The sequence below is a fragment of the Physeter macrocephalus genome, chromosome 8, assembly GCF_002837175.3.
Source record: "Physeter macrocephalus isolate SW-GA chromosome 8, ASM283717v5, whole genome shotgun sequence".
Lineage (NCBI taxonomy): Eukaryota > Metazoa > Chordata > Mammalia > Artiodactyla > Physeteridae > Physeter > Physeter macrocephalus.
This window is the reverse complement of record NC_041221.1, coordinates 136872171-136887823: the sequence shown is the minus strand read 5'-3', so window position 1 is coordinate 136887823 and position 15653 is coordinate 136872171. Positions and strand designations below refer to the sequence as shown.

Below are 15653 nucleotides of genomic sequence, written 5' to 3'. Positions count from 1 at the left end.
TGGCATGTGGGATCTTCCCAGACCGGGGCACGAACCCATGTCCCCTGCATCGGCAGGCAGACTCTGGGCACGCACCCATGTCCCCTGCATCGGCAGGCAGACTCTCAACCACTGTGCCACCAGGGAAGCCAAAAAAATAGCCTAATTTTTGATGGAAGCCTGTAATAGAAGGGTAAACAGTATATCAAAACAACAAAACTTATTATTCTTTCAGGGCATGTGAAAACATTTTCCCTTGGGCTTTGATTTGAAGCAATGTGAGATCAAAGAAATACAGATCAAATCTCAGGGCCAGCCAGATGTGCAGCATATTATATGAAGATCCTCCCCATTTTTAGGGACCCCACAGGGCTACATCCACAATATAAACACAGTGTAAACACCAAAAAAATCTAAACCTGCTCCCTCCCCTCAACTCCAGGGAATTATATAGATGGCTCCCTGGTGTTAAGTAGAGCAGAAGAAAAAGAAGAGAAAACATGCCTGGGAAATTGTAGCTACAGAGTGGGCCTCATGTGTGTTTGTATTTTGAATCTGCATAGGTTGACTTGCAAGAAACCTTAAGCCACAACTTGGTTTGTGATGGTCCCCTATTTATAGGGTTTCTATCCTGGCTAAAACAAATGAAAACCACTTTTGAAAGATGGAACATGCAACCAAGGCTTTGAGGACACCCTACAAATAAATTTTCAGGTATAGTCAACCATATAATTCACACGAAGAAACAGACAACATAAATGAGAAGAATCAGAAACAATACAGCAGAAATAGACCCATACAAACTTCAGATGTGGGAACTATCAGACAGATTTAAAAACAATTTATACTTACCATATATAAGTAAATAAGTGACATACTTGAAGCTGCACAGAACAGATTGAAAGGGCATACTGAGCTTCAGGGAGGATAATACAAAAGTATCAAAATTAAGACATAACCTGATAAAGATAATGAATTTCAAGGGTAGAAAGCAAGTCATCTACAGATGAAGAAAATAGCCTCAGACTTCTCCTCATCAACATTTAATACCAGAACACAATGGAAATGTCTTCAGGGTTCTGAGGGAAAGAAATTATGGCTCAATAATGTTATACCTAGCCGAGATGTTCAAGTACAAAGATAATAATGCAGCAAACAGGAAAGAATTTATAAAACATTGCATTAGCATTCATGAGTGTTTATTGAAAAAAACTACTTAAGGATAAAATTCAGTCAATTTATAGATGAACTGAGAAACTATGATGAAAGGGTCAATGCAATATTTGGTATCAACCAATCTGTGAAGAAAGTTGACTGAAGAATTTTATACCCAGCTAAATAATACTTCTCAAGCATGTGATAATTCAAGAAATACAGCACCTATAAACTCTTCTCTAAAGGATTACACCTGATGAAATCCAGTAAACCAAGAGATGATGCACTATAAATAATTCAGGTTTGAGGAAGCTGGGATAAAATAACTGAGAGTAAGGATGGCATATCATTTCCAGTTTGAGCATACCAGTTTATCTCAATTCCCCCCTGAAACTTCATTTAAACAATAGAGAGCAAAGGTTTAACATAAATGAACCTATGAAGACAAAAAGAATAGAAGAGTAAACAGCAGGGGAGAAAAGTCACTAAAATTTTTGGAAGATGCAAAGTATACAGACAATTGGTTATGGACAGATTTTACTTTTTTCTGTTGTCAAATGAGAGTCGAAAGTAGGGGTGCAGGTGGGTAGGATTAATAAGAAAATCAAATCCAGCCAAAGTAATGATTCATATTGAGGGCCCAAGGAGAGGCTGAAAACAACAGTGGCTGAAAATCTGTACAAGGACTACATGTATCTGAGAATTCCTTCCCCAATCACTGAAGCAAGGTGCCCTCCCTTTTATCTTAGTGGCAGGAAATGGGAGGTACACTATTTGTAGATGTTATATAGACAGGGCTGGACTGAGGGACACTAGCACAACTGAGGGTAGGGCTGAGACCTTATTGAGAAGAGTATTAAAGAAATTCTACATACTGATTAAGACCCCATTTCCAACCAACAAGCTCTCAGAGCGCTGAGTGCCTTCTTTATAATACCTTCCACCACTATCCCCATTCTTACTGAATTCTTCTCTGGAAAACAACATACGCCCAAGAGAAGAGACTTACAGATATTAACTTTTGGTCCCCAAGCAAAATGTTGTTTCCTATTTAATTATCCTAAGGTGAGATCCACCACTCAACTAGTCCCACCCAAACATGCAATGCCTAATCAGCTTTTTATTGTCTCATGGAAAAAAAACAAAAACAAAAAACAGACAGCCAAGCAGCATAATACATAAAAAGGAAAAGTCTCTAACATGAGAGTGGAGACCAAAAACAAAGAGGATAAAAGTAATATTAAAGAAAAATGAAATGCTAGGATTAGAAGAAAATTTTAAAAACCTAAAATTAATATCTTCAGAGGTATAAGAAAAGACCAAGTCTCTGTGATACAATAAAAGGCTCCTATTGATTGATAAAGACCTAAGTGTAAGGGCTAAAACTATAAAACCCTTAGAAGAAAACATAAGTGTACATCTTCATGACTTTGGATTAGGCAATGATGTTTTAGATATGACACCAAAAGCATAATAAGCAACCAAAGGAAAAAATAAATAAATTGGGTTTCATTAAAATAAAAAAATCTTTTGTGCTTCAAAGGATACTATCAATAATTTAAAAGACAAACCACAGGGCCTCCCTGGTGGCGCAGTGGTTGAGAATCTTCCTGCCAATGTAGGGGACACGGGTTCGAGCCCTGGTCTGGGAAGATCCCACATGCCGCGGAGCGACTCGGCCCGTGAGCCACAATTACTGAGCCTGCGCATCTGGAGCCTGTGCTCCGCAACAAGAGAGGCCGCGATAGTGACAGGCCCGCGCACCGCAATGAAGAGTGGCCCCGCTTGCCACAACTAGAGAAAGCCCTCGCACAGAAACAAAGACCCAACACAGCCATAAATAAATAAATAAATAAATAAATAAATAAATAATAAAAATAAAAGACAAACCACAGAATAGGAGAAAATATTTGTAAATCATATGTCTAATAAGGGTCTAGTATCCAGAATAAAGAACAACTCCAACTCAACAATAAAAAGACCAAAATCCTATTCAAGTGCAAAGCATTTGAGTGGACATTTCTCCAAAGAAGATATTCAGATGGTCAATAAGCAAATGAAAAGATGCTCAACATCATTTGCCATCTGGGAAATGCAAACCAAAGCACAATGAGATACTACTTCGCACCATCTAGGATAGCTATAATCAAAAAGAAAATAACAAGTGTTGGTGAGGAGAAACTGGAACCCTCCTACACTGTCAATGGGAATGTTAAATGGTACAGTTACTTTGGAAAACAGTTTGACAGTACTTAAGAAGTTAAACAGAGTAACTGTATTTATGACCTAGCAATTCTAATTCTGGGTATATGCCCAAGAGGATCAAAAACATACATCCACATAAAAACTTGTACATGAATGTTCACAGCAGCATTATTCATAATAGTGAAAAAGTGGAAACAAACCCAAATGTCCATCAGCTGATAAAATGTGGTACATCAATACCACATTAATATTATTTGGCCATAAAAAGGAAAAGTATTGATAAGTGCCACGACATGGATGAAACTTGGAAACATGCTAAGTGAATGAAGACAGACCCAAAAGGCTACATGTTGTATGATTCCATTTATATAAAATGTCCAGAACAGACAAATCCATAGAGACATAAAGTTGATTAGTGGTTGCTGAAGGCTAGAGGGAGGAGAGAAGGGAAAGTGACCACTAATGGGAACCAGGTTTCTTTTCAGGGTGATGAAAATGTTCTGGAATTAGACAGTGGTAATGATTGTACCACTGTTTGAATATACTAAAAACCACTGAACGGCTTTAAAATGTGACTGTTAGGGTATGTAAATTACATCTCAATTTAAAAATTAAAAACTAAAAAGCTATAGAAGGAATCTTCAGAGAACAAGAGAGAGCTTTCTGAGAGGAAAACTATAATAGCAAAAGTTTAAAACTCAATCAGAAGGGTTAAAAAATAGGTTGAGAAAATCTATTAGAATCCAGGGAAATAAAGACAAAAATAGTAAATAGAGAAATGTTAAGAAAAATTAAATATCAACCAAGGAGGTCACTATACAACTAACAAGAGTTACAGAATAAGAAAACAAAGAACACTGAATAGAGGAAATCATTTTTTAAATTACACACACACACACACACACACACACACACACAAATCCCAAATCCTGTCTTAGTCTAAAGAGCGCATTACACAAGATTGACAAATCTCATTGGGTATTTATCACAATAAACGACAAAATTCTTACACTATGACACATAATTAAGAAATTCTACTACAATGGAGATAATATATAATGACCTAATTTCATCTTGAGCGAGGTTTCTCAGCTACAACACTATCGGCATTTGGGGCCATATACTTCTTTGTGGGCAGGGGGGCTGTTCAGTGCATTGTAGAATGTTTAGCAGCATCCCTGGCCTCTACCCACCAGATGCCACTAGCACCATCTCCTCCACTTGTGACAATCAAAAATGTTTCCACACATTACCACATGTTGCTGGGTGGCAAATTTGCCCCCAGTTGAGAACCAGGGATCTAGGAAAAAAATAGGTCTCAGAAAAAATGATAATCAGAATGTTGAATATCTCAAAATTGGAGATTAGGAGACAATGAAGCAACGCCTTCAAAATACTAGTAGCAAATAATTCCTCACCTATAATTCCACATCCAACAAAATCAACAAATCAACATTTGATTTTATAGCATCCAAAATTTTCAGATGTTCAAGTTCTGAATAAATTTATCACCAAATATTTTTCAGGAATTTAGAGGGGTAAACCAATAAAGAGGAAGACATAATAAATGCAGAAAATGAAATCAAACATATGAGAGAGAGAAAAGAAATTTCCAGGATGAAGGGTATAGCAAATCCCAAACTGCCAGCTGTGGAGTAGGTCTAGGGAGAAAATAGTGTACAACTGAGCAGGAGTCTGGGTGGCTCCACAATAGCTCCAAGAAAAAATAATGCAACTGAGAGGTTTTTTTTATGGGCTTAATAATACAATAAGGAGCTTTAGACTTTAGAAAGTATGGGGATAACTTTAAAATATGTACATAGAAAAGTAAGTAAAGTGGAAAATGAGGCAATTATTAAGAGTAAAGAAATAGAAACAAAATCTTAGAGCAATATGAGGTTTGGGTCTAAGTGATATTTACATAGTCATAATTATTTAAACACTATTTAAACAATAATGATATTGGTATGAGAGAGGATGGGGTAGAAGAAATGTGCAAGTTTGTGTGTGTGCCCTTTGGAAGTAAATGGATAATATCTAAAACTTAAATTTGAGAAAAAGCATTTTGTAAGCATATTATTTAGAAATATGGAGGCAAATATCATGGGGGAAAAAACCAAAAGGTTCAAAAGTTGTTACCTCTGGACAGACTTGAATGAACTTGAAAAAAGTTGTAGCGTTGTATGACAAATTAAATATTTGAAACATAAAATGTCTAAACAATTATGAAGATTATCCTTTTAAAACACATTGTAAATGTTATAAACATTGTTAAGGTAACTACATATAACAAAAGTATAAAGTAATGTGAGGAGAGGAGGAAGTGTAAGAATGTTTATTTGCTTGTTTTTCAGCAGGCAGTTGATCATTGCTAATATCTTAATATGCACCATACTCCTGTTTGTTAACCTTATAGGGAATATTTATCTAAGCTTAAGCAAGTTCTATAGTTTCATATTATTTTTATTACATTTCAGTAAAATCTGATGGTTTTAATTATAAAGAAAGCAGTTTCTTACAGATTCGTTTTATAAAATTATTTCCATCCATTTAGTAACATAAGCATCATAGAAATATTTTTAGAATGATGATGACATTGATAATTATTCATGAGTGGGAGAATCATGGTGTTAATTCACTTTCTTTTTTGTTCTTATTGAATATGTTTGAATCATGTGACTACATATTATTTTAAAAGAATGAAAATCATTATTTGCATACTAAAAACCATTTATTATGAAAAAGAAATCATAACTACCAACATTTTTTCTATTTAACTGGGATTAAATCCTTTTAAATTATAGCAGACGGTCTAAATAATGATATCAATTTTGAAAGAAAATACTCAGAAAACATCCAGATAAAATATTAGTTCATTTGAGGAAAGACAATAGTGTTTTCAAAACAACACTACGGAAATCCAACTATATTCGAGGTCACAAAATTTTTTGCATAGGTGAAAATTATTTTAAAACCTAAAAGCCATCACTTACAATAGCCTGACATGCTATGATAATCGTAAAACACAATTCTCTTAGTCATAACAAGATATCAACGAACAAGCTCAAATTATCAGGAACCTGAAAACATTTGTGACTTCCAAAAATCTGACCACCAAAAAACTCAGAAACACCATTCCACCATTTCATGTCTCATCTCACATGCAAAATGTGAAGGGCTTAAAAAAAAAAAAGACAGCAACAATAAAAAACACCTAGAGATTCAGAATGTAAAATACTTCAAACTATAAATATGACAAAACTTACGAATGAGTGAATATGTAAGCTCTATGTGAATGAAAGGGTTGGAAAATAATACATTAGTGAATATGATCATTTATCACGTCTTGTCAAGTGAGATACTTAATTGAACCCAAAATGGTTTCTAAAGTTCGAGTTCTCCTCGGTGTCCGTACCAACCCCTTCACCCATGATGTTGGGGACAAGAGGTTTCAGACACTTGAACTCCCTGGTCCCAGAGCCCCCCGTCAGACACACCTCGTACTGGTAGCTCTGGGACAGGGTCCCCGTGCCGCTGACGTCCAGCAGGTGGCCCGGAAAGGGGCCCTCGGGCACCGAGCAGCGACCCACCGAGGCCGCCCCGCCCCTCCTGCACAGCCGCACCGCGACGAACACCAGCACCGAGAAGAGGAAGAGCGACGACACCGACGCCAAGGCGACCACCAGGTAGACGGTGAGCGCGGCGGCCGGGGCCGCATCCGCCGCTTCCGCTTCCGGGGCCGGCAGGTAGGGCTGCGAGAAGCCGTCCACCAGCAGCACGTGCAGCGTGACGCTGGCCGACAGCGGCGGCTCGCCGTTGTCCTTGACCAGCACCACCAGCCTGTGCTTGGCCGCGTCGCGCTCGCCCAGCAGCCGGGCCGTGCGCACCTCGCCGTTGTGCGCCCACACGCCGAACAGCCCGGGCTCCGTGGCCTTGAGCAGCTGGTACGACAGCCAGGCGTTCTGGCCCGAGTCGCCGTCCACCGCCACCACCTTGGTCACCAGGTAGCCCGCCTCGGCCGCCCTGGGCACCAGCTCGGTGCAGGGCGCCGAGGCGTTCTGCAGCGGGTACAGCACGAAGGGCGCGTTGTCGTTGTCGTCCGCCACGAGCACGCGCACCAGCGCCTGGCTGCTGAGCGCGGGGGAGCCGCGGTCGGCGGCGCCCACGCGGAACTCGAACGCCCGCAGGGCCTCGTAGTCCAGGGACCTCAGGGCGAACAGGTGGCCGTTGTCCGGGTTGATGGACACCAGGGAGGCCAGGGGCACGTGCGGGTCGAGGGGCGGCAGCAGCGAGTAGGTGACCTGGGCGTTGGCGCCCGCGTCTCTGTCTGTGGCGCGGACGCTGCCGATGTGCAGGGCGGGGCTGTTGTTCTCGCGGACGGACAGGGTGTAGGAGGTCTGGGTGAAGGCGGGGGCGTTGTCGTTGACGTCGGACACCAGCACGGTTATGTTGTGCTCGGTTTTCAGTTTCGGTGTCCCCATATCTGTGACGGTGATGGTGATATTATATTGGGCTTTACTCTCTCGGTCTAGCGCTCCTTCTGTTACCAAGGTGTAGAAATTTTCTACAGTAATTTTCAGAAGGAAGGGTAGATGGTCTTGGATATAACACTTCATTTTGCCATTGTCCCCGGCGTCTGGATCTGAAATTCCGAAAACAGCGACCACAGTGTCAGGGGTGTTTTCTGGGATATCTTTCATGAGTAATGACATGGTCAATTCAGGGGCGTTGTCGTTTACATCCGTCACTTCTATGGCTACAGTGCATTTTCCTGAAAGACCCCCGCCGTCTGAGGCCTCAATTTCCATACGGTAAGATCGAATTTCCTCAAAATCCAACATTTTTTTTAATCGAATATCCCCCGTGACTGTGTTGATTTCAAAGGCCTGAATGACTTGATTTGAGGATTGGAAAAATGAGTAGGAGAGCTCTCCGTGGGTCCCAGCATCCAAATCTCTGGCAGAGACAGTGATGACAAGGGAGCCTATAGGGCTGTTCTCTGGGACCTGCACCTCGTAGAGCTGCCGAGCAAATTCAGGGGCGTTGTCATTTATGTCCAGCACCATGATGAGAACCTGGGAAGTCCCAGTCTTTGGCGGTGACCCGCCATCCAGAGCCGTGAGGGTTAATCTGAGCTCTGGCTGCTCCTCACGGTCCAGCTCTTTGTCCAGCACCAGCTCTGGGTATTTCCTGCCGTCGCTGCGATTTCGAGTGAAAAGGTGGAAATGGAAGTTGGTGCTAATTGTGTAGTTCTGAACTGTGTTACGGCCCACATCTAAATCTTGAGCTATTTTCAAAGGAAATGCGGTCCCTGTATGGCTACTTTCTGAGATTTTCAGGAGGATTTCATTTTCCAGGAACTCAGGGGCATGGTCATTTACGTCTTGGAGCTGTAATTCACCTTGAATAAACTGCACCGGGTTTTTCAGTAACACCTGGAAATGCAGTATACATGGATCCATTTCACCGCACAACTCTTCCCGGTCCAGTTTTTCTTTTAGGAGCAAATTCCCACTCTTGTGCTCAACCTGCAAATGCTGTTTATTCCCTTTGGAAAGAATCTGGGCGCCCCGCGAGGCCAGCTCTCCTAAACCCAACCCCAGATCTTTTGCTAGGTTGGCCACAAATGAGCCGCTGTGTCTCTCTTCTAGAACGGAATACTTAATGACTGCACCACCCACCTCCCACAGTAGTAAGAGAATAATAATGGCAGTCACTTGCCTTTTTTGCGTCGCTTTGGGTAGCGGCGTCTCCATGGTTCCTCTGGGTCTAAAAGATGCAGTATTTAATCACAAAATAATTGCTTTGCAGCCAACTCTGCTATCTTGGTTCAGTAATCTTGAGTTAGCTCTTAACACTGATTGACAGAGGGATAGCTGCCTCTCTGAAATCTTCTTTACCCATCAGTGTAAATGTTTCCTTTGTGAGCTGCCAGAAACGGATCGGTTTTCATGGAGTCTGGGAGCATGCAGCGACAGTTTTTCACTCTCTTAGCCTGCAGCGCCACCAAGCGTTCTGCTTCACAACTTCAGGTAGTCTATTTCAAAGAGTAATGTAATAATAGCTAAGCTGCATTGAACACCTTTTGGGTCATAGAGTGTTATAAACTCCTTTCCCCCTCACCTGTGATGCAGTTTTGTTCAAGTATCTAACAACAGTTGTGAGAGCAAAGTAATACCTATTTATCTATGTATTCATCTTCCCTATAAAGGTACAAGCTCAGTAGACAAAACTGGGCTCAAGACAAATTTATTTATTTAATAAGTATTTCTCTGTGCGGGAATTTTTCTAGATTCTCAGGATAAAGCGGTAAATTAAACACAAAAATTCTTGCTCTCAGGAGCTTACATTCTATTACAAAAATACTAATTTGTTCTATCGTGTTAGAAGAAGTTATAAAATTTTAAATCCAGTTTCTACTCCCAATCAAATTGCAGTGTGCCTGTAACTTCTGAAAAATGTGATTTCTTTTCAGTCTTTGTATACATAACCTTGGGGAATTTTTTTTCCTTCATAAACTCATCGTGTGCATAGCTCACTAAAGTTGAGAAGAAATGGCCATTTGTTTTATTGGAAATCAGTTAAGTTCTGAATTCAGGCAATGTCTTTCTGCAAACATGAAGAAGGCAATAAAGCCAATGAAGTCAAAGATATACTTTCTAGGGAAGGGTTTTGACCTGTCAGCATTGGATAGGGCCCATCCCAGTGTACACCCTCTGGGACTGTGCAGATGGGGTTACTGAAAAAATCCACTGCAACAAGTAAAGCCATGTGGTTGGAGTAAGAATAGCAGAAGAAGCAGTTCCCCCAAAGAAGAATGGGGGAGGAGAGGGGAAATATCTGGGAATACAAAACAGTAAGGGTTCCCTACACTCATTGAATTGATCAGTAATCATCCCTGACAAAAGAGCCATGATAGTTCATTTATCTGGACACAGAACACAGCTAAATATAATTTAGTTTAGCCCAGTTCCATTTTAATTAAGGATAAAAAGAAAATATTCACTTAATTGTCACTGCCAGACTTTGACGGGGCCTTGAAAAGAGGGATATTTCATAAAATACTACAAATATAACCAACAAAAATAAAACCAAACATGGGTTAAACTGTGAAAGTAAATGATTTTGTGCTTAATAAAGATAAATGGTGCATACACAGCACTAGAAGGGAAAATCTGACATTAGCTAGTAACCTGCTACTCATAACTTACTTAGGTCTTGGCAGGTATCACACATATAGAAGGAGGAGGAGTTTGAAAAGTATAATTTGGATTTTACCAAAAATACCTCTGAACTTGGAAGCTGTTAGACAAAGACAAGGAGATAAAATGTACTCTCAAGCACTGTATATTCTGTAATAGAGATTAGGGTGAACAAGGATGTTTTCTGTTTAGAAGGAAAGTTAGAACAGTGATATTTAATAATTTCACTTATTGGCAAGGATACTATATTGTAAAGAAAATATTAGTATTACTAATTCCTTGAAAGTTATTTTTTAATTTGCTTTTGGAATGTTAATAACATTTAGCAAATATTTATTAAGCATTTATAATTGGCTTGGTGTTGTTTAAAAAAGGCCAGCATATTCTTACATGAAGCTCACAAACTAATTTAATGTGTTGACAATTTTGTTAAGTCTATATTCATAGAAAATATGTACTGACTATTGTGGTATACTGAAATACACATAAATATGAATGGCTATTATAGCAGTTAGCCATCTTTAGTGTTTATCTTTAGTTTTCCACACTTTAGTTACCCCAAACTTATACTGGGAATACAAAACAGTAAGTGTTCCCTACACTCATTTAATTGATTGGTAATCATCCCTGACAAAAGAGCCATGATAGTTCACTTATTTGAACACAGAACACAGCTAAATATAATTTAGTTAAGCCCAGTACCATTTTAAATAATATCAAATACATTCAATAATATCAATTACATTAAAAATTTTAATATCTGATTAAATAGTATTAAATACATTAAAACTTTTTCCTACATAGCAGTAGTGATGACAATTGTCACCACTACTTAGAAATACAATCTTAAGGACTTTGGAATATAATTTTTGTAAAAAGGATAGATTATTCAATTAAAAAAATTTTAAATAATGCAAATAAAAATTTACTTTTGTTCAAATTTTCAAATATACTTGAGTGAGAGTAATTTTTTAAAACTACTAACGATAATATAGGGAAAATACTGTGCATACCCAGTACCTGATTTTTAAAAATTTCACCCTAAGGAACAGTAATAAAATAATCAGTAAAACGGCCCGTCAATAATATGCATTAATAACATGTAGGTTTAAATTAAAAGAGATTTCCAACTTATTAAGTAGGGTTTAATAGAATAATCCGATACTTAACTGAACAGGAAACTACTCCGAACGGTGGGGTTTTCCTCCATTTCCCTCCCAGTGCCCTGGGGAGGGAAGTTAGGGTGAATAGGTTTCAGAAACTTGAACTCGCTGGTCCCAGAGCCCCCCGTCAGACACACCTCGTACTGGTAGCTCTGGGACAGGGTCCCCGTGCCGCTGACGTCCAGCAGGTGGCCCGGAAAGGGGCCCTCGGGCACCGAGCAGCGACCCACCGAGGCCGCCCCGCCCCTCCTGCACAGCCGCACCGCGACGAACACCAGCACCGAGAAGAGGAAGAGCGAAGACACCGACGCCAAGGCGACCACCAGGTAGACGGTGAGCGCGGCGGCCGGGGCCGCATCCGCCGCTTCCGCTTCCGGGGCCGGCAGGTAGGGCTGCGAGAAGCCGTCCACCAGCAGCACGTGCAGCGTGACGCTGGCCGACAGCGGCGGCTCGCCGTTGTCCTTGACCAGCACCATCAGCCTGTGCTTGGCCGCGTCGCGCTCGCCCAGCAGCCGGGCCGTGCGCACCTCGCCGTTGTGCGCCCACACGCCGAACAGCCCGGGCTCCGTGGCCTTGAGCAGCTGGTACGACAGCCAGGCGTTCTGGCCCGAGTCGCCGTCCACCGCCACCACCTTGGTCACCAGGTAGCCCGCCTCGGCCGCCCTGGGCACCAGCTCGGTGCAGGGCGCCGAGGCGTTCTGCAGCGGGTACAGCACGAAGGGCGCGTTGTCGTTGTCGTCCGCCACGAGCACGCGCACCAGCGCCTGGCTGCTGAGCGCGGGGGAGCCGCGGTCGGCGGCGCCCACGCGGAACTCGAACGCCCGCAGGGCCTCGTAGTCCAGGGACCTCAGGGCGAACAGGTGGCCGTTGTCCGGGTTGATGGACACCAGGGAGGCCAGGGGCACGTGCGGGTCGAGGGGCGGCAGCAGCGAGTAGGTGACCTGGGCGTTGGCGCCCGCGTCTCTGTCTGTGGCGCGGACGCTGCCGATGTGCAGGGCGGGGCTGTTGTTCTCGCGGACGGACAGGGTGTAGGAGGTCTGGGTGAAGGCGGGGGCGTTGTCGTTGACGTCGGACACCAGCACGGTTATATTGTGCTCAGTTTTCAGCCTGGGGGTTCCCATATCTGTGACGGTGATGGTGATGTTGTACTCGGCTCTGCTCTCTCTGTCCAGCGCTCCTTCTGTTACCAAGGTGTAGAAATTTTCAACGGATGGTCTTAGAAGAAAGGGGAGATTGTCGTCTATAGAACAAGTAACCTGTTGGTTATGTCCAGAATCTGCATCTGATACACTGAAAACTGCCACTATGATCTCTGGCAGGTTTTCAGGGATGGGGCTGGTAAGTGACGACATAGTCAGTTCGGGAGCATTGTCATTCACGTCCAGGACCTTGATGACTAAACAGCATTTTCCTGATAGTCCCCCACCATCTGTGGCCTCAACATCCACCTGATATGATTGAAATTCCTCAAAATCCAATGTCTTTCTCAGTCGAATTTCTCCCGTATTTGCGTTTATTTCGAAGGGTTGGTTAACATCATCGACTTGAAATAGGGCATAAGATACCTCCCCAAAGGATCCTGCGTCTGAATCTCTCGCTGAGACGGTGAGAACCAGAGAGCCCAGGGAGCTATTTTCAGGGACTTGGGCCTCATAGAACTCCTGAGCAAACTCGGGGGTGTTGTCATTTATGTCCAAGACCACGATCTGAATTTTTGTGGTCCCAGACCGGGGCGGAGAGCCGCCATCCAGCGCTGTGAGGATTAGCCTGAGCTCGGGCTGCTCCTCACGGTCCAACGCCTTGTCCAGTACCAGCTCTGGGGACTTCCTGCCGTCCTTGCGGTTCCGAGTGAGAACGTGGAAGTGAGGATTGGAGCTGATTTTGTAGCTCTGAAGGCTGTTGCTACCAGCGTCTAAATCCTGTGCCATTTTCAAAGGAAATACCTTTCCTGGCATAGTAATTTCTGATATTTTTAGTAGCATTTCTCTAGCGGGGAACTCTGGGGCGTGGTCATTTATATCTCTAATTAGCAAGACAGCCTGAAAAAACTGCAAGGGATTTTCCAGTAACACTTGGAAGGGTAGCACACAGGGCTCAGTAGAGCCGCAAAGCTCCTCCCGGTCCAGTTTCTCATTTAGCAACAAATCATAGGTCTCTGGATCAAACCGCAAATACTGCCTATTCCCCTTAAAAACAACTTGGGCGGCCCGGGCAGCCAGCTCTCCCATCCTGAGTCCCAGGTCCTTTGTCAGGTTGGCCACAAATGTGCCACTTTCTGTCTCCTCCAGTATAGAATACTGAATTGATTCTGAACCTGCCTCCCACAAAAGAATCAATATAATGAAGATCACCACTTGCCTTTTCTTATGATGTACTTTTGTTTGCACCATCTCCATTGTTATGTCTGGTTCCAGAGGTTTCCAATCCCAATCACCACGTCCACCGTTGACCCTCCAAAATGTCTGCTATAAAATTTCAAATTCGTTCTTATAATTTGTCTGATGGCGACTGCTCCCGGAACACTTCTATCTTAGCTTTAGCTGTGTGTTCTGTATTTTTTTCTTGGGTTTCTCCGTGAAATGGAGTCCACTGAATGCAGAGCTTTTATCCACTCTCTTAGCCTGCACTGCCACCATGCGTTCAAATTAATAACTTCGTGGGGTGCTGCAGGTCAACACCACATCCAAAATCTGAGCATTAAAAGGTTTTTTAAAAATTCAGTGTTTCTCAAACTGTAGTGTGTGAAACACGTGCATAAAGACTTACCTGGGAGTCTCGGGGTGTTTTTTCAAAGTCAATTCCTGAGCTCCCCTCCAGAACGTGAATCAAATTCTCTGGCAGTACTAACAGAAATCTGCACTTCAGTCTTACTTCTTAAGTGATTCTGATGCGAACTAAAACATTTAAGAATCATTCCCTCAGGTAATGTAAACTTCCCATAACTAACTTTTATTCATTGACAGTGCAGTTTATCTCTGAGGAGCAGTGTAATTTCTGAATCCAAGTATACTATTTAATTGTCCCATCAACAAACTATACAAAATGTAAAAGTTGGTTAGCAAGACCAATCTTAAAATACACAATCATTTCTCTAAATTATATGGCTAATAAAATGATATGAATAACATACTTAATTTGTTTTGTGGGCACACCTGCACAGTACAGAGAACAGTTAGGCTATTAGGAAAACTGAGGCCAAGAAATACTTATGATAGAAGTATCTAATCAAATTAAAGTATTTAAAAGAGGGACTAGGAGCAATCAGGTATCTGTCATAAGTAAGCATTTTAGGATTCCCTTCATTGTACGGGTAGAAATGGTCATGATTTTATTTGTGTTCATTTCATTGTAACTTTTTGGTCAAATTTCCCTGCAATATTAAGTAATTAATCAAGGTCCAAATATATTGCCCTGTTGTAAGAGCATATGCAATGCAGAAAACAAACATTCAAGAATCACCTCTACCAGTCTCTCACAACAAGAATGACACTAGGTCCTATAAATATAGATCAAATAAGGTACTGTGAAAGGTGAATTATATTTGAGTGGATACCCTGGAATTCAATGATGATTCATCATGGCTATATTCATTCACAGCTCACCAATTTCTGCTCAGATAAATTGGAAAATGTATCTCTAAACTTCCTGAGAATACATTAAATGGGTCAGTGCATATATGAGTACACAAAATACACCAAACATAATTCATTTAAGAATGATTTCATATTTATTGAGAGGTGAAATCAATCGAGTTCAAGCAAAATTCACTTCAGGTAAGGAGTGAATAATGGAGGATTAAAAATGAGGATATTTTTCAAAATACTTCAACTTTAGCTAAAATAAATAAAGCTAAATAAATCTAAACTCTGAACAGATGAAGTCATTTTGTAGTTGAAAAGCACCTCTATCTACCCAGAAGGATAAAATTAACATCATTTTGTTTCACTTG

General features: G+C 41.6%; 2 protein-coding genes across 2 annotated transcripts; both read right to left on the bottom strand.

Annotated features, from left to right (window-relative positions):
- Nucleotides 1-6618: 6618 nt before the first annotated feature.
- LOC102992911 (protocadherin beta-17) lies at nucleotides 6619-9192 on the bottom strand. The gene has a single exon (XM_007121356.4). It carries the CDS (start codon nucleotides 9093-9095, stop codon nucleotides 6702-6704), a length of 2394 nt encoding a protein of 797 aa, XP_007121418.2. The 5' UTR covers nucleotides 9096-9192; the 3' UTR covers nucleotides 6619-6701.
- A 2433-nt stretch (nucleotides 9193-11625) lies between these two features.
- PCDHB6 (protocadherin beta 6) lies at nucleotides 11626-14259 on the bottom strand. Its single transcript, XM_024126238.2, has one exon. The coding sequence runs from the start codon at nucleotides 14098-14100 to the stop codon at nucleotides 11707-11709; it is 2394 nt and encodes a 797-aa protein (XP_023982006.1). The 5' UTR covers nucleotides 14101-14259; the 3' UTR covers nucleotides 11626-11706.
- Nucleotides 14260-15653: the final 1394 nt, after the last annotated feature.